The sequence below is a fragment of the Cetorhinus maximus genome, chromosome 14 (genome assembly GCF_964194155.1).
Source record: "Cetorhinus maximus chromosome 14, sCetMax3.hap1.1, whole genome shotgun sequence".
Classification (NCBI taxonomy): domain Eukaryota; kingdom Metazoa; phylum Chordata; class Chondrichthyes; order Lamniformes; family Cetorhinidae; genus Cetorhinus; species Cetorhinus maximus.
In genome coordinates this window covers 50,465,439-50,485,731 of record NC_135892.1, presented here as the reverse complement: position 1 = coordinate 50,485,731, position 20,293 = coordinate 50,465,439, and the positions used below count along the sequence as shown (strand labels likewise).

General features: G+C 42.4%; 1 protein-coding gene across 6 annotated transcripts in view; it reads right to left on the bottom strand.

Moving 5' to 3' along the window:
• Positions 1 to 20,293, bottom strand: part of pus10 (pseudouridine synthase 10) — an 80,578-nt gene that overhangs the window by 11,313 nt on the left and 48,972 nt on the right. For all 6 annotated transcript variants that reach the window (XM_078556900.1, XM_078556902.1, XM_078556904.1 and 3 more), the window contains 5 exons: positions 15,930 to 15,975; positions 13,436 to 13,500; positions 10,501 to 10,586; positions 6,606 to 6,731; positions 5,040 to 5,096 (listed from right to left, as the gene is read on the bottom strand). In XM_078556900.1, the coding sequence (XP_078413026.1) occupies positions 5,040 to 5,096; positions 6,606 to 6,731; positions 10,501 to 10,586; positions 13,436 to 13,500; positions 15,930 to 15,975 (380 nt within the window). The remainder of the gene's footprint in view (positions 1 to 5,039; positions 5,097 to 6,605; positions 6,732 to 10,500; positions 10,587 to 13,435; positions 13,501 to 15,929; positions 15,976 to 20,293) is intronic.

Below are 20,293 nucleotides of genomic sequence, written 5' to 3'. Positions count from 1 at the left end.
TAAGTATCTAGCTCAGCCTTGCATATATTCAATGACAATCTCCACACAGCTCCTTGGGGTAGAGAATTCCAAAGATCACGACCCTCAGAAAAGAAATTCCTCCTTATCTCAGTTTTAAATTGGCGATGCCTTAGTCTGAGACTTTGCCCCTAATCCTAGATTACCCCATGAGGGATAACAGCCTCTCAGCATCTCCCCTGTCAAGCCCCCTCAGAATCTTAGATGTTTCAATAAGATCACTTCTCATTCTTCTAAATTCCAATGAGTGCAGGTCCAATCCACTCAACCTTTCATGTAAGACAACTCATTCATCTTATGAGTCAACCTAATGAACCTTCTTTAAACTGCTCCAATATAAGTGCCAACCTTTCAGGCGTTAAGGAATGCAAGCTCCAATAACTCATGGGTACCAATACCCCTCCAGATATTTCTTTCCCTTCACTTGCCTCTGACCCCTACTCTTCTAATCTCACATTTTGCTGTGTATTCAGAATCTGTCCTTAGCAAAGGATTCAGATTTAACTCCTTATGCCCCCACCTCCATGAATTTCAAGCTCGGCACGACATTGAGCTCTTCGTCTGTCACCTTCTCCCCCATTCTCACTTCTTTAGCCAGGAGTCCTTCCCACGATCAACAGACCCTTTCACCTGTCTCCAATGTTCTCCCCTGACCTGGACCCCTCCCTCTGGCCTCTTACTCGCTCATGACCTTTACATTGAGAAGTCTCGGGGTGACATTGGCCTTTTTCATTTCTCTGCTCCCTCACTCACTCTAACCTGCCTCCCTCTGAACTTGCAGCACCCTGTTCACTTGGGTCTAACCGTGATATTGTTACCAAACCTTATGACAAGGGTGGTGCTGTTGTTGTCTGGTGAACTGACCTCTACCTTGCAGAAGCTGAGCGCCGACTCCACGATGCTTCCTCCTATCTCCCCCAGACCATGATCACACCACCGAACATAAAACCATTGTTTCTAGGACTGTCGCTGATCCAATCTTCCCACCTTTAGCCCCAAAAACCTGAACAGCCCGCTTCTACCTCCTTCCCAGAATCCACAAACAGGACGGCCCTGGCCAACTTATTGTTTCAACCTTTCCTGTTTCAACCTATTCCTGCCCCATTGAACTTATTTCTTCGTGTGTCGACTCTTTTTCTCTCCTTGTCCAGTCTTTCCCTACCTACATCTGTGACTCTTCTGATGCCCTACATCATTTCAACAACTCCCAGTTTCCTGATCCTAACCACCTCCTCTTCACCAAGGATGTCCAATCTCTAAATCTCCATCTCCTCAACCACTCCCAACATCTCTTCCCCCTCCCATGCAAATGAAGAAGATGTCACACCTGCACCTTTACCTCCTCTCTCTTCACCATCCAAAATCCCAAACACTCCTTCTGGGTGAAACAGTGGTTTACGTGTACTTCTTTCAATTTAGCATATTGTATTCGCTGCTCACAATGAGGTCTTTCCTACATTAGAGAGACCAAAATGCAGACTGGGTGGCCAGTTTGTGGGACACCTTCGCTCAGTCCTCAAACATTACCCCGAGCTTCTGGTGGATTGCTCTCAAGCAGACACCTCTGTCCTTGGCCTGCTGCACTGTTCCAGTGAAGCTCAACGTAAGCATGAGGAACAGCACCTCACCTTGCGATTAGGCACTTGACTCAATACTGAGTTCAACAATTTCAGACTGTAAACTCTGACCCTCCGTCTTGTTTCTCATGTTTTTGCTTTCAGACAAAGCTGTCCATTATTCTGCCGTTCACAGCCATTCTGAGCAAATCAATTGTTTCTTTACGACAAACATTACCACTCCCTTTGCCTTTTGTACCATTAAATCTTTTATCAGTTAATCTCTCCTACCCTCCATCCTATCACAGGCCTCTCTTTTTGATCTTCCTCCCCACTCCCCCCTCTTCACTTGCTTAAAATCTATTACATTTCTATCTATCTTCAGTTCTGAACAAAGGTCGTGGACCTGAAATATTAACTCTGTTGTTCTCTCCACAGATGCTGCCAGACTTGCTGAATATTTCCAACACTTTCTGTTATTATTTCAATGCAATTATAACCCTCCTTAAATAAGGAGACCAAAACTTGTTTTCTTTTTATTCATTCTCGGGATGTGGGCTTCGCTGGCTGGGCCAACATTTATTGCCCGTTCCTAATTGCCCTTGAGAAGTTGGTGGTGAGCTGCCTTCTCAAACCGCTGCAATCCCTGTGATGTAGGTACCCACAGTGCTGTCAGGGAGGGAGTTCCAGGATTTTGACACAGCGACAGTGAAGGAACGGCGATATATTTCCAAGTCAGGATGGTGAGTGACTTGGAGGGGAACTTCCAGATGGTGGTGTTCCCATCTATCTGTTTCCCTTGTCCTTCTAGTTGGTAGTAGTCATGGGTTTGGAAGGTGCTGACTAAGAAGCCTTGGTGAGTTCCTGCAGTGCATCTTGTAGATGGTACACACTGCTGCCACTGCGCGTCGGTGGTGGAGGGAGTGAATGTTTGTGGATGTGGTACCAATCAAGGGGGCTGCTTTGTCCTGGACGGTGTCAAGTTTCTTCAGTGTTGTGGGAGTTGCACTCATCCAGGCAAGTATTCCATCACACTCCTGACTTGTGCCCTGTAGATGGTGAACAGGGTTTGGGGAGTCAGGAGATGAGTTATTTGCCACAGGATTCCTAGCCTCTGACCTGCTCTTGTAGCCGCAGTATTTATATGGTTAGTCCAGTTCAGTTTCTGGATGCAATACTTTAGGTGTTGTCTCCCCAACGTCCTGTACAGTTGTAACAAGACTTGTCTACTTTTATACTCCATCCCTCTTGCAATAAAGGCCATCCTAATTACTTGATGTACCTGCATGCCAACACTGTTTCATATACAAGGACACCCAGATCCCTCTGTACCGCAGCATTCCGTTGTCTCTTTCTTCATTTAAGTTATATTTTGCCTTTCTCTTCATCCTATCAAAGTAGATAACCTCACATTATCTCATATTATACTCCATCTGTCAAATCTTTGCACACTCATTTATATCTATATCTCTTTGCAGACTCTTTGTTCTCACAACTTGGTTTCCCACTCACCTTAGTATCATCAGCAAATCTGTCAGTCGTCCCTTCAGCCAAGTCCTTAATATTGGTTGTAAATAGCTGAAGGCCCAATACTGATCCTGTGGCACTACATTAGTTACAGTATGCCAACCTGAAAATGACCCATTTATCTCCACTCTGCTCTCTGCTAGTTAGCCAACCCTTTATCCATGGTAACATATTGCCCATTTGCTCTGATCTTGTGCAGTAAGCTTTCATGTGGCACCTTATTGAATATTTTTCGAACTTCAAATACCCTACATCTACTAGTTCCCTTTTATCCACCCTAATTGTTACATCCTTAAAGAACTCCAATAACTTAGTCAAACATGATTTCCCTTTCACAAAACCATGTTTGACTCTGCTTGATTGTAATTTGATTTTCTAAATGGCCTGCTACTCCTTCCTTAATAACAGATTTCTGCATTTACCCAACGACAGATGTTAGGCTAATTGGCCTATAGTTGTCCTGCTTTCTGTCTCTCTCCTTTCTTGAATAGAGGTGTTACATTTGCAGTTTTCCAATTATCCAAAATTTTCCAAATCTAGGGAATTTTGAAAGATTACAACCAATGCATCCACTATCACACCAGCCACTTCTTTTAGGGTGCTGGGGTACAGGCCATCAGGTTCAGGGACTTGTCAACCTTTAATCCTATTAGTTTGCCTAGTACTTTCTCTCTAGATGATCTAGATAATGAAGTTACTGCCTTCTCTCCCCTAATTTTCCATTATTATTGGGATGCACTTTGTGTCTTCCACCATGAAGACAGACATAAAATATTTCTTCAAACTATCAGCTGTTTTCTTGTTTCCCGTTGTACTTTATGAGCCACTTAAGTTACATCAAGATATGACCTAACATAACATTATATTTTGCAATATAATATAAAACATTAGCATGTATGTAATGTGTAAAATAGCAAGCATGTAAAATACCATGCACCATTCTACAATGAGAATAGCAAAGCATTTGATTTATGGAGCTTCTTCCTTCTGATGTTCTCAAGCTCTGAAAGGGAAATGAACCACTATTCAACTAGATCACAACTGATCTGTACCTCAACTCCATTCGCCTGCCTTTGATCCACATCCCTGGATACCCTTGTCTAACAAAAATCTACCCGTCTCAATCTTTAAAATTTTAATTTACCCAGTATCCACAGCCTTTTAGGAGAGAGAATTCTAGGTTTCTATGACCTTTTGTGCTCTCTGATTTCATTCCTGAATGACCTATCTCTAATTTCTAAATTACTCACCAGATTCTATTGACTCTAGCATATCTATTTATCATTTTAAGCACCTAAATTAGGTCACCCTTCATATTTTAAAATTCAAGGAAATAAAACACAAGTTTATTCAACCTGACCTCAAAATTTAATCAGTAAACCCTGGTAGCATTCTAATGACTTTGAATCAAAGGCCAACATAAATAAAAGCAAAATACTGTGGGTTCTGGAAATCTGAAATAAAAACAAAAAGAGGATGGAAATATTTAGCAGGTCTGGCAGCATGGAAGTGTAGATGGAAACAGAGTTAACATTTCAGGTCAACAACCACTTGTCAGTACTGGAAAAAGTTAAGGAGATAACAGTTTCACCTGGAGATTTCTCCATCACTGTTGCACCTGTTCTGATGATGCCATCTTCCAAACCAGAGCTTTGATATGTCTCCATTCGGCCTCAATTCCCCCCTATTGTTCTATTTCCCAAATCTCTGCTCTCACCTCTTCCCCTCCCTCCCAAAACCACAAGAGTTCTCCTCATCCTCACCATCCAACCCACTAGCCTCCACATTCAATGGATCACCTTCTAGCACTCTGCCAGTCACTTTCACCTCACCTCGGGAGTAACTGGGAACATTTTTAACCTTAAAAGACTGCAGTTCAATTAAATACTGTGTTTCATGTAAAGTAAGACACATCACATGAAGCAAAAACATAGTTACCATTTCCTAAGGCTCTGACATCAACATCTTCTCTTCCTGAAGATGAAAAGTTTAAATCTGTAGGTATAGAAGATTTTCAGAATATCAAATTGTGGAGTTTTATAATCCAAACTATAACTTACACAATTTTTTTTTAAAACAGTCTTTCACAGGACGTGGCGTTGCTGGCTAGGCCAGCATTTTTATAGCCTATCCCTAATTGCCCTTGAGAAAGTGGTGGTGAGCTGCCTTCTTGAACTGCTGCAGTCCATGTGGTGTAGGTACACCAGTGCGACAGTGAAGGAACTAAATTACTAATTCATTACATTAATGCTATCCAATCAGACTACAAGAATGACATTAATATATACTTCATTACAAGGATAAACTGATATGAATTAGATGGGGGTTGGGAGAAGAAACGAGGAACTGCTCCAGTCACCATACACCCTGGGTGTCACAAATGAATTCAAAAGATTGCTTTTACAATGTCACTTACACTGGGAGATCAAATTAATTATTGACTCATAACTTTCCCACACAGTTATTTAGAGAATAATCTGATTCAAAAATATCTGAAGTAACTGGAACTTGAGGGAACAGATTTCACGTTTCATTTTTCTTTCCCTCAGTACCTCATGGAAAAGTTATTTTGCAAATAAAGCAGAGATTGATAAATATATAACGACAGCAGGGCTGCCTGGCTTATCAGAACAAAAGGATTTCCTTTCATATATCTGCTGCGCTAGGAATAGCTTGACTGCTGCCTCAGTGGTCTCTCACACAAGCATACTCACTCAACACTGCGAGTAATGTGTTGCTGGCATATGTAGTGTGTACTAATTCTTTGCAAGCATTTAAGAGGGAGCTAGGCCAGTTCTAGGCTGGGACAGAGATTGCATCATATAGAAGTTAAGTGGATTTACAGTTAGCACACACATGGTCAATGTGATGATCTGGACTGGTTTCAATCATGTGTAGGTTGGAGAGGAATTATCTAGATTCCCCCCACTACCACCCATTGGGTTTTTCATCTCTCCCAGATGATTACATACCTACAGAGGATTAGGAAGTATTTAGTTATGGTGGCCCAGGCATCATGAGTGAGGCAGGCTGAATGGACCAGCTGGTCTTTTCTGCATGCTCATATGTAACACTTGTAAACATGGTCATAGCAACAAAATTAGTCATTACTTGTTGAGATTCCTTGAATATTGCAGCAGTTGAGCTTAACAGACTGGAAAGGAAAAAAAAATCAGTCTTTCCAGATTGATGCTTCACTGAGGCATCATATGGCCATCTGCTATAGTATTGCCTGGCCTGTCTGCTTTTGTAAACCTACAAAATGTGCATAAAATTTCTTAATTTTAGCATGTATTCAGTAGTCTAGTATTTGTTGTTTTCCAGGTTGACAGTGCACCTCTGAGCAATTTACTGTAAATAAAGAAAAGGATAGCTTTGGGTTATGTATATTAGAACTGCATTCCACATCACAAGCTTGGATTGTGGAAAGTCAGCTATCATTATATGAGACGCACAGCATTGTGGAAAAGCATTTAAGCATTTTCTTTTATTCAGGTAACTTACGATCTACTTTAAACATCTTCTTCAGTGGCTCCCCAATAAGTTCCTCCACTGAAGACTCCAATTTTCTTTCTCCATCTATTACCCAAGGAGTCTGTGGCAGGGTCCTGGAGAACTTATTATATCTGCCTGATAGAAACACAGGTATCCACTTTTTAACCTTCAAAAAAATTCTTCTCTTGTGAGTTATTTGGCGCATTCATGTCACAATTGTTAACAATGATACAACATGTTAAGTTATCAAAGTACAAAGTTCAAATGAAGCAAGATAAAAGGACATGTTACCCACTCCAGTAACCTTACAATTAGTATTGTTTTATATTTTTGAGCAGACAAAATTCAGCTAACTGAGCTGCCATTGGCTGAATGCTCAGAATTTCATCAAAAGTAAGTTGGATTCAAGTTGTTTCTGGATGAGTTGGGGCCAATATTTCCTAGATTTCAGATCCGTTGTGAAAGTACAGGGCCCTCAAGTTGGAAAACAGTGTTACATAATGTAGCACAGATAAAGGTTATAACTGTATGTTTAAAACAAGTGCATTTGTCGCTGCGATGACAAAATTGCAAGGGAGTAAAATAAAAAGGTTTAAAATTGGTTACAAATAGCCATGTTTCACATAAGGGTTTGCTGAGACTGTCTGGTCTGGGGTTTTTTTGTTTCAAAGGCTTACTTGCAGATAAAATGTTTGGTCTGAGGAATGCATCAACACCGATCAAAAGACAATGGGTGGAATTTTCTGTCTGTTGGTGTCGGGTGTCATGGCGGGCGTGAATGGACAATATGGCTGGAAAGCCAAAAAATCAGTTTCACGGCATCATGAAACCAGTTTGTGATCGTCCGCTCTGCCCGTCAATGGCAGGCCGCCTTTCCCGCTGCCGGACATCAGGTACTTCATTTTAATACATCTGTATATCATTATAAGCCCTGCTCACTGGCTTATACCCTCCCCACACTGGATCATCTGGGTCACGCCGACGTGTTTCACAACTGAACATAAACGACATGCACCTGACGAGCTGCACTTCACTCGGGACTTTTGAGGCTTGTTTGCTGACATTGCTTCGGGCAGCACTCGCTACAGCACAGCGCCAGACTTCACAGGTGGCACCGCATCACTTTTGGGCGGAGGGGGGGTGTGCAGAGGCAGGTCTCTACTGACGAGACCAGCTGTAAGGCGGGGGTGCCTTTTCAACAACTGCAGGAATAGGGCTTGCTTGGGAAAGGGAGAGAAGTGGCCTCAGGCAAGGGAAGAGGTTGTAGGGCGAGGGTTGTACTCGGGAAGGAGGGTATCCCAGGGTGTGTGTGGGGTCACATGTTGATTTGTGCAGGCGGCCTCAAGTGGGTGAAGGCTGAGGAGGCAGTCTCCAGATGATATGAGGCCAGATAGAGGTGTGAGGGTGTGTGGGAGAGAGTGAGTGGTGATGTCCCTTGAGCTGGCAGTGAGTGAGATTCCAGTGAATGTGTGATGGGCTTGTGAGAGATTAGAGTGATGAGATGGTTGCCATACCCTGGCTACACGGATGAGATCATTCATCTTCTTCCTGCACTGGATGGCAAATCTCTTCTATGTAGCGTTGGCACTGACCACCACTGCCATCACCTCCCAAGCCGGAGTGGTGACACTGATGGGCCTCCTGCAGCTAGAACAGGGGTAGAGGACATTGCAACGGGCTCCAACTGTGTCCAGAAGGTGTCTCAGGGATGTGTCACCAAATTGGGGGGCTGCAGTCTTCTTGCCTTTTGGAGCCATGTCTTCTTTGCAGCAGTCCTGGGCTGGAAGCACAGAGTGGTGTGCACGCAGCTGCACTTTAAATATGGTGCCTGGCGTGAGGAAGCAGTGAGGTGACAGCATGGTGGGTGAATCAGAAGCTGCTCCCCAGCGAAATGGTGTGTTTCCTGGGAATGCATGATTAATGAGGCAGGATTGGGGCGATACGGCACTAAAACCCACCATTGCGGCCTGCAGGTAAACTATCTTTTTTCCTGCCGATTATCGCACTTAGTGCAAATCTGGGACGATTCTGCCCTATGTTTTGTCAATTTCCTAATTTAAAATTTATTGGTAAAAATGGTTAAGAGCATTTTTCTAAGAAGCAGACTGTTACGGCACAGCTAATGGTAATACTGAGCTGCTCAAATCCCAGGGGGAAACTTAAACAGCTGCCACTACTGTTTTTGCAATTTGTATTTTTATTTTGAGATGCGTGCCTTGAATTTAGTAGTAATAAATCCACCGAGTCTTAGAGGTTTTTACAAAACTAAATTAAACATTTATTAATAAAATAAATGATTTTAAGCACATACATCGGTCTACAAATTACTACTATAATATCTCCTAAATCCCCTAATTAATCTAGCTCCCAGTTACGCCTCTGTTAAGGCAACAGTAAACAACATAGATTTCGACAGATCCACGCAAAGCACACTGGGCAGTAATATCCAAAGTGAATTTTCTTAGCTTCGGTTCCTGGAGACAGCAGCTTGGTACATAGAGGCTAGAGGCTTTTCACACTTGTTGGATCTTAGAATGCCTTCTTCCTTACACATAACCACATCTCCTTCTTACATGTTTCTCCCTTTTTAATGTAAATCCCATTGTTCCAATATGTCTTTGAAACTTTACTTTTCCAAAATATAAATCTTTCATAGTACTCATGTTATCAGTAATCTTTGGGGAAAATAAACGCACTGTTTGGCTTAGCCTCTGTTGACTAGATGCAACGCTTAACCATCTCTTTGAAATTCGTGACTCTTGATTTATCTAAAAATGCAAATGTTCTTCATACCTCACATCCTAAAACTTCAACAATGTTTATGTAATAAGCATTTCAAACCTAGGGCAGAATTTTGCCCTTGCCGTGCGGGATCGGCGGGAGTGGGCAATCAGGAATCCGACCGTCACCCGCGATCGGCACCGCACCGCGATTTCATGCTGGCGGGCCAATTAAGGCCTGCCCGGCATGATACGTGTGCTGAGCACTGAGCGCAGCCTGTGCGGTGGGGGGCGGGGGTGGGGCGGGAGGAGGGCGAGCGGGCCGAGCGCGAACTTCGCGCATGCGCGAGAGTGAGTGCTGCATAATCTCCCTGAGGCATGGAGATGCCTCAGGCAGATGAAGAGATATTTTTAAAAAATAATAAATAACATAAAAATGTAATAAAACATGTCCCCTCATGTGACTGTCACATGAGCAGGGACATGTTTTTAATGAAAAAATAAAGCTTTTACTTCATTTTTATTTGCTTTTGGAAACCTCATCCCGCCTGTGGATGAGGTTTCCAAAAAAAATGCAAAGGCCACTTGGCCTTTTCGCCTGCCCGCCAACCGTTAGGTTGGACGGGCAGCGAAAAATGTATGTTAATTGTTAACATAATGGCCTTAACAGGCCTTTTAATTGTCGGCGGGCGCACTGCCATCTCTGGCACGCACCCGCCGACCCAACTATCGCATGACTGTGCATTGACATGGGCACGCTCGATCGATGTCAACGCGCATCATTTCACGCTCGAGCAGGTCGGGCGCGCACCCGCCAGCCAAGCGAAAATTTCTGCGCCTTGTTTCCGTTCTGATACATCAAAGCACCCGGACCAGCTGTCTATAATTCAAGTAAAACCCACACACACATCTACACACAGAGAAACTAATCCAAACCCCACTATTAACCTACCTTTACAATAAATTACAATAATATTATGAAAATTATTATGTTTTCATGACACAGGCATTTGGTGTCCCCAACATACATAGCACTTTTCATGACTACCGGACATCTTAAATTGCTTTACAGCCAACGGTATACTTCTGAATTGTAGTCAGTGACGTCCCCAATATTTTAAACCATTGATTTACAAATTGCAAGCTGAGAAAGAATTCAAGAAACATTTATTGCCATGTCTTACCTGCCACATACACTGAATTGTGAGTGCACTGAATTTCCTGAGCAACACAGGAACCTTTAGGTGGTTCAAGTTGATAAGGAAACTGCCTGTCAAAGATCAAAACACAATGAAGCTGTGAGTTAAAAGACATAGGAGTTAGGTCAATATTTCATTATACCCACAGTTCTATTACAATTCACTTCTACAAGTTACTTTTCAAAACAATTTCAATGATCATTTTACATAGATCCTATCCCATGAAATGATTTTGTACATCAGGTTACATATTAACCCAGCTTTTGTGCAGGTTTAAATCTGTAGGAGTGGTTCTGTGCGAATAATTTACAAAACAATTTAAGATAGTTTAGTTCATGAAATCAAGCTTAAATTTGCTTCTGTTTCTGTGATCACAGCTTTAATTGCAATACTGATACTTCTTCAGGATTTCTGATCTTTAAAAACACTATTTTAAGAAAATCTCCTTTTGAGTTACTTGTCGGGGTGTGTGTGTGTGTGTGCGTGTGTGTGTGTGTCAGGGGGCCAGTACTAGTATATAGCTGGCGCTGCTCCATAGCCAGTTGCTACAATGGAGATTTGCCCCTAGTGACTTTTTCATATGATTTTCATTCTTTTCTCCCTCTCTACCTGGTCTCAGTTTGATACCTGTATATAGTTGAGAGACTAATCACCAGAGTTTAAAATTGTCGGTCAGCAGAGTGTTCATCTGACCATTCTTTTGAATGTTAGCATTCTGAACAGGGCTGGCCTTTGGATTGGTGGGGGCGGTGGAATCCACCAAGCTAAGAAACAAAAAGCTTGCATATACATAGCATTTTTCATTACCCTCGGACTTCTCAAAGCACTTTACAACCAATCGAGTACTTTGGAAGAGTACTCACTGTTGTAATGTAGGAAACACAACAGCCAATTTTCACACAGCAAACTCCCACAAACAGCAATATGAAAATGACCAGATAATTTGTTTTTGTGATGGTTATTGAGGGTTAAATATTAGGCAGAACACCAGGGACAGTTCTCCTGCACTTCTTTAAAATAATACCATGGGATCTTGATTGTCTACCTCAGAGGGCAGATGGGGCCTTGGTTTAACATCTCATCCGAAATATGGCATTTCAAATGGTGCAGCACACCCTCCACATTGCAGCGGAGTGTCAACCTTCGTTTTTAAGCTCCACAAACTTGAGGCTCATTTAAAACTCTGTCTCCATGTCTTGGCTTGCACCAAGTCCTGTTCCTCTATCACCCCTGTGGGTGCCCAATGACCTACACTGGTTCCCGGTCAAACGTCTTGATATTAAAATTCTCATCTTTGTTTTCAAATACCTCCATAGCCTTGCCCCTGCCTATCTCCATATTCTCCTCTGTAATCTTTGCCAATGCCTCCAATGTGCCAGCTCAACCTTCGGCTGACTGAGGAAAAGAATATTTGAGGACCAAGATCTCAAACTCTATACTAAAGTCATGGTTTACCGGGCAGCAGTGATCCCCATGCTCCTATGTGCTTTGGAGACTTGGACAACCTACAGCAGGCACCTGTAAGCACTGGAGAAGTTCCATCAGCAGTGCTTTTGCAACTGCCTCGGAGATTTCTGCGCTCCCTCATGACTCAGAGGTGAGAGTACTACCAATTGAGTCATGGCTGACACACTAAGGAGGTGTTAGCAAGTGTGACCCAAAAGATTGAGTGAAGAGGTGTGTTTTAAGGAGGCCATTAAAAGGAGAGGAAGTTGGACAGACAGAAGGGTTTAGGGAGGGAATTTGAGTGCTGCGTTTAGGTATTTAAAGATACAGCCACTAATGGTGGGATGAAAGAGGGTGGGGTACACAGGAGGTTATACAGGAACACAGAGTTTGAGTGGTGTGGGGTTCGAAGGGCTGAAGGAGGTTACAGAGATATAAGAAGTGAAGCCATAAAGGGGTTTAAAGACAAGGATGAGAATTTAAAATTTGAGGCACTGAGGATCCAAGGACCAACGTGGGACAGCAATCATAGGGGTGATATGTTAGGGGGCCATGGTATGTGATAGAATATGGGCAGCAGTATTTTAGATGTTGACATTTTTGGAGTATGGAGGATGGGAAAGCACTGGAATATTCAGATCTCGAGAGATAATGGTTTCAGCAGCAGACACCTAAGGCAGGGGCGAGGGTAGCTGATGTGATGGGGTGGAAGTAGGTGGTCTTTATGATGGATAAAAAAGAGGTGTCAGAAACTCAGCTCAAGATTGAATAGGGTGCTGAGGTTTCGATAAGTCTTGTTCAGCTGCCAAGGAGAGTAATACAATTAATCAAGGATAAGGAAACTGAGATTTTACTATGTTCCAAAGACAATGGCTGGGTTTTCCAGCCCCATTGTGGCAGGACCTCCCCCCCGGTATATGCAGCAGCCCAGCCAAAACTCCATTGACTTTCAGCGGGACCAGATGATCCCAGCAGTGGGAGGGGGCCAGAAAATCCAGCCCAATGGCTTTGACAGTACTAATGTTTCTCTGGAGGGAACTTCCATTCATCCAAGACTAGACGCCAGACAAATCAGTCAGATAAACAGTTTGACAACCATTACCAACAGTCCATTAGGTATAGAATAGAAAGTGGGTCGCAACCCTATAGAAGTCCATTTTGAAATTCTGATGATTTTAGATTTCATGTTCACTTTTGCAATTTTGACATCTGGTCCTTCATTATATTCAAGCCCCATAACCTACTCCATTGATTTTATACTCCAATTTTTTTTCATCAATTACAGTTCTACATCATTCAATTCTTTTGCATTTGTATATGCGCTTTTCCTTGTCTCTGGGGTTTTCCTCAAAATATTCATTTATTACCAATGCACATCACAAATTTACCTCTATCTCAATTCTGCATAGAAACTGTCCATTTACTAAGAAATATGTAAAATAAATTTGAGGGAAAAATACTACTGTGCGCTCACTGAAGGAAGTCGTCATCTTTTATCTTCTCCAAAGCTTTCACCACTGCCATTCTAGTGAATACTGACTGAAAAGAGAAACATCCGTTATAATTGGTTCTCAGAACTGTAGGTGTATATACAGGATGTGGCGAGGTGAATTACATCACACATTCACTTTAAAGCACAACACTGCCAACAACTTAACAATCAAGTTGAATTCACATTTGGTCTCTGTAATCCAGAGAAATACTTTGTTGGAATTTTCAGAGAATCACTGCGGCAGTTCTGACTGGCTGCATCACAGGAGATTTCACCACAGCTTCCAGGGAGACAGTGTTCCCACAGGCAGTGCAGTTCCTATACAGTAAGCATGTGTGTACTATAACACCAACTAATTTTCTATTTAACAGTGTACAATTCACAAAAATAGAGGGGAAAGCTCAATAGGCTAAGATGGGGTTAGGTACATTTTAATATCCACCCTCCTTCCCTTCCTTGTCTTTTCAACTCACTCTCCTTTCCTCTTCTCTCTCAACCTCTTAAAAAATTTATTACCACAGAAATTTCCTACATTGCCATTTCTTGAGCCCCAAGATGGTCTCTCACCTCCCAAATGATTTCTAGTTATGGATGATCACTAGTTATAATGTGCCATCTGGGAACACTTCCTGTGCCCATAGAATGCAGAATGTCCCCTTTTGTTTCTCAGCTGCTACTCCAATCTAAAATGAATCTTCCTGGAGTAGTTTCTCATACTTCTATATCATCAAGACTGCCTATTTCCACCTCCATAACGTCACCCAGCTCCTTCCCTGTCACAGCTCATCTGCTGCTGAAACCCTCATGCATGCCTTTGTTACTTCTAGATTTGACTATTCCAATGCTCCCCTGACTAGCCTCCCATTTTCCGCCCTCCATAAACTTGAGCTCATTCAAACTCTGCTGCTCATATCCTAACTTGCAACAAATCCCGTTCACCCATACCCCTGTGCTTGCTGACCAAAATTGGCTCCCTGTATGGCAACATCTTGATTTTAACATTCCCATCCTTTTTTGCAAACCCTTCCATGACCTTGCCCTCCCTATCTTTTTTTTCAAATTCTTTCATGGTATGTGGGCATCGCTCGCTAGGCCAGCATTTGTTGCCCATCCCTAATTTGCCCTTGAGAAGGTGGTGGTGAGCCATCTTCTTGAACTGCTGCAGTCCATGTGGTGTAGGTACACATACAGTACTGTTAGGGAGGGAGTTCCAGGACTTTGACCCAGCAACAGTGAAAGAACGGCGATATATTTCCAAGTCAGGATGGTGTGTGGCTTGAAGGGGAACTTGCAGGTGGTGGTGTTCCCATGCATCTGCTGCCCTTGTCCTTCTTGGTGGTGGAGGTCACGGGTTTGGAAGGTGCTGTCGAAGGAATCTCTGTAACCGTCTCCAACCCCACAAGCCTCCAAGATCTCTGCACTCCTCCAGTTCTGGCATCTTCTGCATCCCCATTTCTAATCACTCCAACAATGGCAGCCATGCCTTCAGCTGCCTGGACACAAACTCTGGAGTTCCCTTCCTAAAGCTCCTCATCTACCTACTTCGCTCTCCTCCCTTAAGATGCTCCTAAAAGCCTAGGTTGATGTTCATCCTAGATAACTGCAATTTCCAGAAAACTTTGACAATACAAGCTGCACGTGGCTAATAAATTGACTAAAATTGCTGAGAAGCTCAAATAATACAGTAGCTTCAAGCCAACTACAGATCAAAACAAAAATTCAGCTCAGGATAACTTTCCTCTTACACATTCAGCCATCTTCTTACTCCATAGCCTCTTGCACCTTCGAAGGATGGGATCCCAGCTGAAACAACTCTCCTTTTTCTTTCATATGCAGGTTGGATTAATTTACATTTCCAGCTCTTTTGTGTTATATCAGATATCCCGCATTCATGCCTTTTTTATTTATCTCTCAAATTATCAAGATTTGCTACCATGACTAACACAGTAAAAATGCTCATTGGAACACAGGCTTCATATATGCCAAACAAAATGACAATCACTTAGAAAAAAATTCTGAATTCCAAAGTAGGGTGTGCATAAACATTCCAAGAATAATGCTCGATTCTGTTTTAGTTTGTCTTATTGAATAGCAAATCCTTCTGATTGACGGCCATCAGCCAAGCAACCCATAAAATTATCTTCATTTGCAGTTTTCCTTTCTTCAGAAGAGCAAGCAGGGTAGCCAAGGCCACAAATACCTCCACAATCATTACAATGTGCCTTCCCAATGAACTAATGGAAGATAGAATGACTATCAGATGTATTCCCCTTTATCAGAATTGAAACATTACTCCCAAATGAAATTTTTTTAGACAGCATCCAGAAGCAGTGAATCAGAGTCAGTTGGTACCAATAGTATTTGAGGCCAGCATTTTCACTGTTAAATCATTAGGATGCAACTAAATAAAAATAAAACTGAAAAAAAAATGTTGAATTAATTTAGGCCAACCATCAAAAATGGCTTTAAACTTTACCTGCTTGTTTTTTGTTGGTCTAAAGCAGTCTCGACACACAGTAGCCCTAGATTAATAATAAATACCACAATTAAGAAAATTCTAACAAAATCACAGCTTTAAAGCTTAAGTTTATAATTTTTCCTTTAAAATCCATGAGGTAGCAATATACTTAAAACACTGACATTCTAATCACACAATCTCAAAAGTTCAAGGTCAGCAGAATTCTTATTGATAGAAAATAGTACATACATTGATTTTCCAGTTTTATTTTCTCTACCACGAGTGATTCAAGTTTCAGGTGAGCATGGGATTTTTGGACCTGTGTTGTAAGTCATTATATAGCCTGGAGAAGTACCATGGATTGCTTCCTCACCCACAGAGTTAATTACAGCATAGATGATATTTAGGGAAGTGTTTAGAGTTTTATTAGAGTTACAAATATGTGCTTACACACACAACAATAATTTGGTTATCTCCACCTATCACTGGCCCTCTATCCAGCTCTCTTGTCCCAACCCCCCCTAAAACCAGCTTATATTTCACCCCTTTTCTATTTTTCCTTAGTTCTGTTGAAGAGTCATGTGGACTCGAAACTTTAACTGTGCTCCCTTCCACAGATGCTGCCAGACCTGCTGAGTTTTTCCAGGTATTTTTGTTTTTGTTTTCGATTTCCAGCATCCACAGATTTTTGCTTTTATCAACAATAATTGTTGCAGCTCATCGATGCCAATGTCCCCTCTAAATTTTTTAGTCACATACGGCCTGTTCATTTGAATGTGCAGTATCTTTAAATTTTTTTGCATGGCCATGCACATGCAGTATCTTAAAAGGGACAACTTGTGAGTGGCCAGCACGGTACCATCTGGGTTGCTGGCCAGTTGCGCACACATGCTGCTTATAGGGAGCATTTGTTGATCTAAAGAAGTTGTAACATGTTGAGGCCCTAGGTCAGTAATAAATATCAAGATTAAAGGAAATCTAACAAAATCACAGTATCTGAGCTGTGTGGCCATTTCCAAATCTTGCAAGAGCGGCTCAACCCACCACTGTAAGTTAGTCTGTATAACTTTCAGTTCAGAGTGGACAACATATAGTCATGAGAAGCTGCAGCATTGTACGAGTGCCATACTGATCCCCAAACATCTTGCTTTTACTTCAGCAAGGCATCATTATTGAACCTACCAAAAAGTGCCAAGGTTCTGAAGCAGGTGTGACCAGGCATTCAAAGCTCAAAAGACAGAAGAAATTATTCACTAACAAAATGACTAATATTAAGTAGTGTGCTTCATTTAGGGTATTTCTCTCCCTCAAGATCAGCTTGGCACATCTAACAGCAAATCATAGTGTGACATGAAAGGTAAAAAGCTTCGTGGATCACTTGTTGTTACAGTAGTTTGGGGTATTTGCAGTGAACAAAACAAAACCAGTCCTCAACACTTAAGCCACAAGGGTAAAAGCGGCAATGTGTGATTAATCTCTGAGATACACAAGCTCCTATTTTTGCATTTTGTAGAGGATGACTTTGCATATTATTGAAATTGCTGCTGGTAATTAACCCTGAGTCACGTCGCCAACTGACAAAGCTCATTAACTCATTTTCCACATATTAAAGAGGCATGCCATTTGCAACTGGACTCTAAGTATCATTGAAATATGACTGCACCCAAGAAAGGTGTAGCAGGTAATGGGCCCCTTTGGTTATATCATGAAGAAACTCATGGGGTAGAATCTTCGGCTCTGTGAGCGGGAGCAGGCCCCACTTGCCGAGGTGTAAAATGACACCCAGTAATGTCGGGCGTGCCTCCCGACGTCACCACATGTCATTTAGATTTTCAGTTCAGCGGGCGGGCACCGGAGTTGACTGCGCGCCTGCCGAACTGTCAAAGGCCGATTAAAGCCATTTAAAAAGCCAACAAAGCAATTAACTGAGCTGCTTGTCCAACCTTAAGGTTGGCAGGCAGGCGAAGAGCCCAGGCGGCCTTCGCATTTTTCATGGCACCTCATCCACAGGCGGGATGAAGTTTCATGAACATTTTTAAAGTGTTTTCAAATTTTTAATAAAATTTCAGTTTCACATGAAGGGACATGTCCTTAAATTTTTTTTTTAACCTTTATTCAATGTCTTATAAGTGAAAGTAATCTCCCTGAGGCACCTTTGTGCGCTCTTTCACCCGCATGCGTGAAAGAGCGCACTCCCCGACTCAGGCAACCGCCCCCCCACCCCCCCCCCCACCCCCCCAACCATCCCTCCCACCCGCACAGGGAGCACTCAGCGCTTCCAGGTGCGCGTCACGCTGGGCAGGCCTTAATTGGCCCACCCACGTAAAATGGTGGCATCCAGCCGATCGGGGGTGCCAATTGGCTGTGCGCCAGCACAACCTCCCCGATGGGGAGAAAATTCTCCCCATGCACTGTTGATAGTTAGCTCTTATAGCAGTAATGTCTCCAATGTCCCTTGGAGGATCACAGGACAGAGCAGTGTGATTCTCTACCTTCGGTTATGCTCCGCAGGGCGCAGTATTTTAACAGTCCACTGCAATCTGCCCAGTATTAATTTTAAAAGGTAATTCTGGTTTAAGATTAGGATTGAGAGTGACATAAATAGGACAAAGAATAAGGTAATAGATTGACAAAGAGCAAATTATGAGGGAATGACTATGGAACTAAAGAAGGCGAACTGGGAGAAAATCTTGATAAACAGACCGAACAACTGTGGGAAATCTTTAAAACAGCATTCAATAGACTTCAAAAGAAACACATTCACTAAAAGCCAAAAACAAGCTAATTATGTGAAAACATGAATGAATAAAGAGCTAAAGGGAAAATAGAACCAAAATAAAAAGACATGCAGGGTACAAAAAGTATTTTGAAACTAAGAGAGGGGAGGTCAAAAAGAAATACGAATACTTAGGGGAGAAGTTAAAAGGGGCACCATCATGCAGGCAAAGAGAAATTATAAAATCAAATTATCAAGGAGTATTAAATAAAATAATAAAATATTGCATAGACACATAAATAAGAAAAAGAAAATTAAAGTCCTGATCCTGATCCCATGGAATGGCCCACCCATGGCCTGTCAACTACCCGATGGGCAGATGTTACTGGTTGGCCTTCCTGGAAAGATATGAAGCTGGAGTCTCTGAGACCCCCGTTGCCAGCACAAGATTCCGCCCACTAAATCACTAAGTTTTTTTTACTAAAGAAGATTAAAAAAAACGCTTCACTATAGGATGAACTTAAAAAGAATATTAATCCCATTGGGATAGAAAAGGAGAAAAATAATTGACAAAATAGCAAAACTAAAAGAGCATAAAACCCCATGTCCAAATTGTATGCACTTATACGTGCTCAAGACGACCAGGAGTGGAAATGTCCCAGATTTGCACCGAGTGCAGTAGCGGGCGGGTGTTGGCCGCAATGGTGGCTTTTCACGCCATATTGTTCCAAACCCGCCATATTAATTATGCGTTCCCAGGAAACACGCCATTTTGATGGCGGGCGGGTTCCGATTTGCCCGCTGGAATCATCCCCCAATCTGGATCGCCTGACCCCGTTGGCGGGAAAACACATCGACATGTTTCACAACAGCATACATAATGTGTGCACTTGGCGGGCTGCACTATGCTTGAGACTTCAAGTGATATGTTGATGGATCACAATGAGGTTCCCGATGTCCGAATGGTGGGGAACGCAGCCCGCCATCAGTAGGTGGAGCGGATGACCGCAATCTGGTTTCACGGCATCGTGAAACTGATTTTTGGCCTTCTCACCATATTGTCCGCTCATGCCACCCGAACAAGCCCGACGCTGGCGGGCACAGAAAATCCTGGCCTAGGGAGCAGATAGCAGAGGCACTATTTTATATGTACATAGATTCTATAGAAGAGGAATAGTGCCAGAGGGCTGATGGACAGCTAATGTTGATTCCAAATACAAAAGTGAGATAGAACAAAGTCTGGGAATTGTGAATTAATCAGCTTAACATCAGTGACAGGGAAAATACTAGAATCTATACAAAAAGCGTGCACCTAAAATCAGAAATTAGAACAAAAAATAATTAGCATGGATTCTAATAGCACTCTTTAAAGAGATAACAGAAAGAGTAGACAAGGCTAATGTAGAAGTCATATACTTTGGTTTTCAAAATGCCTTTGATAAGACACCACACAGTAGGTTCATGACAAAGGTTAGGGCTTGTGGGGTCAGGGGACAATCTGAAAGCAGAGAGTAAAGGGTAGTTGTTCAAATTGGAGGAAGTTAGAAAGCAGTGTTCCACAAAGTCATTCTGGGACCACTCTCGTTCGTAGTTTACATGAATGATTTGACTACTTGCATCTGGGTTGAGACTGTAAAAACTCATCTGATATAAGAGATGTTAGGCT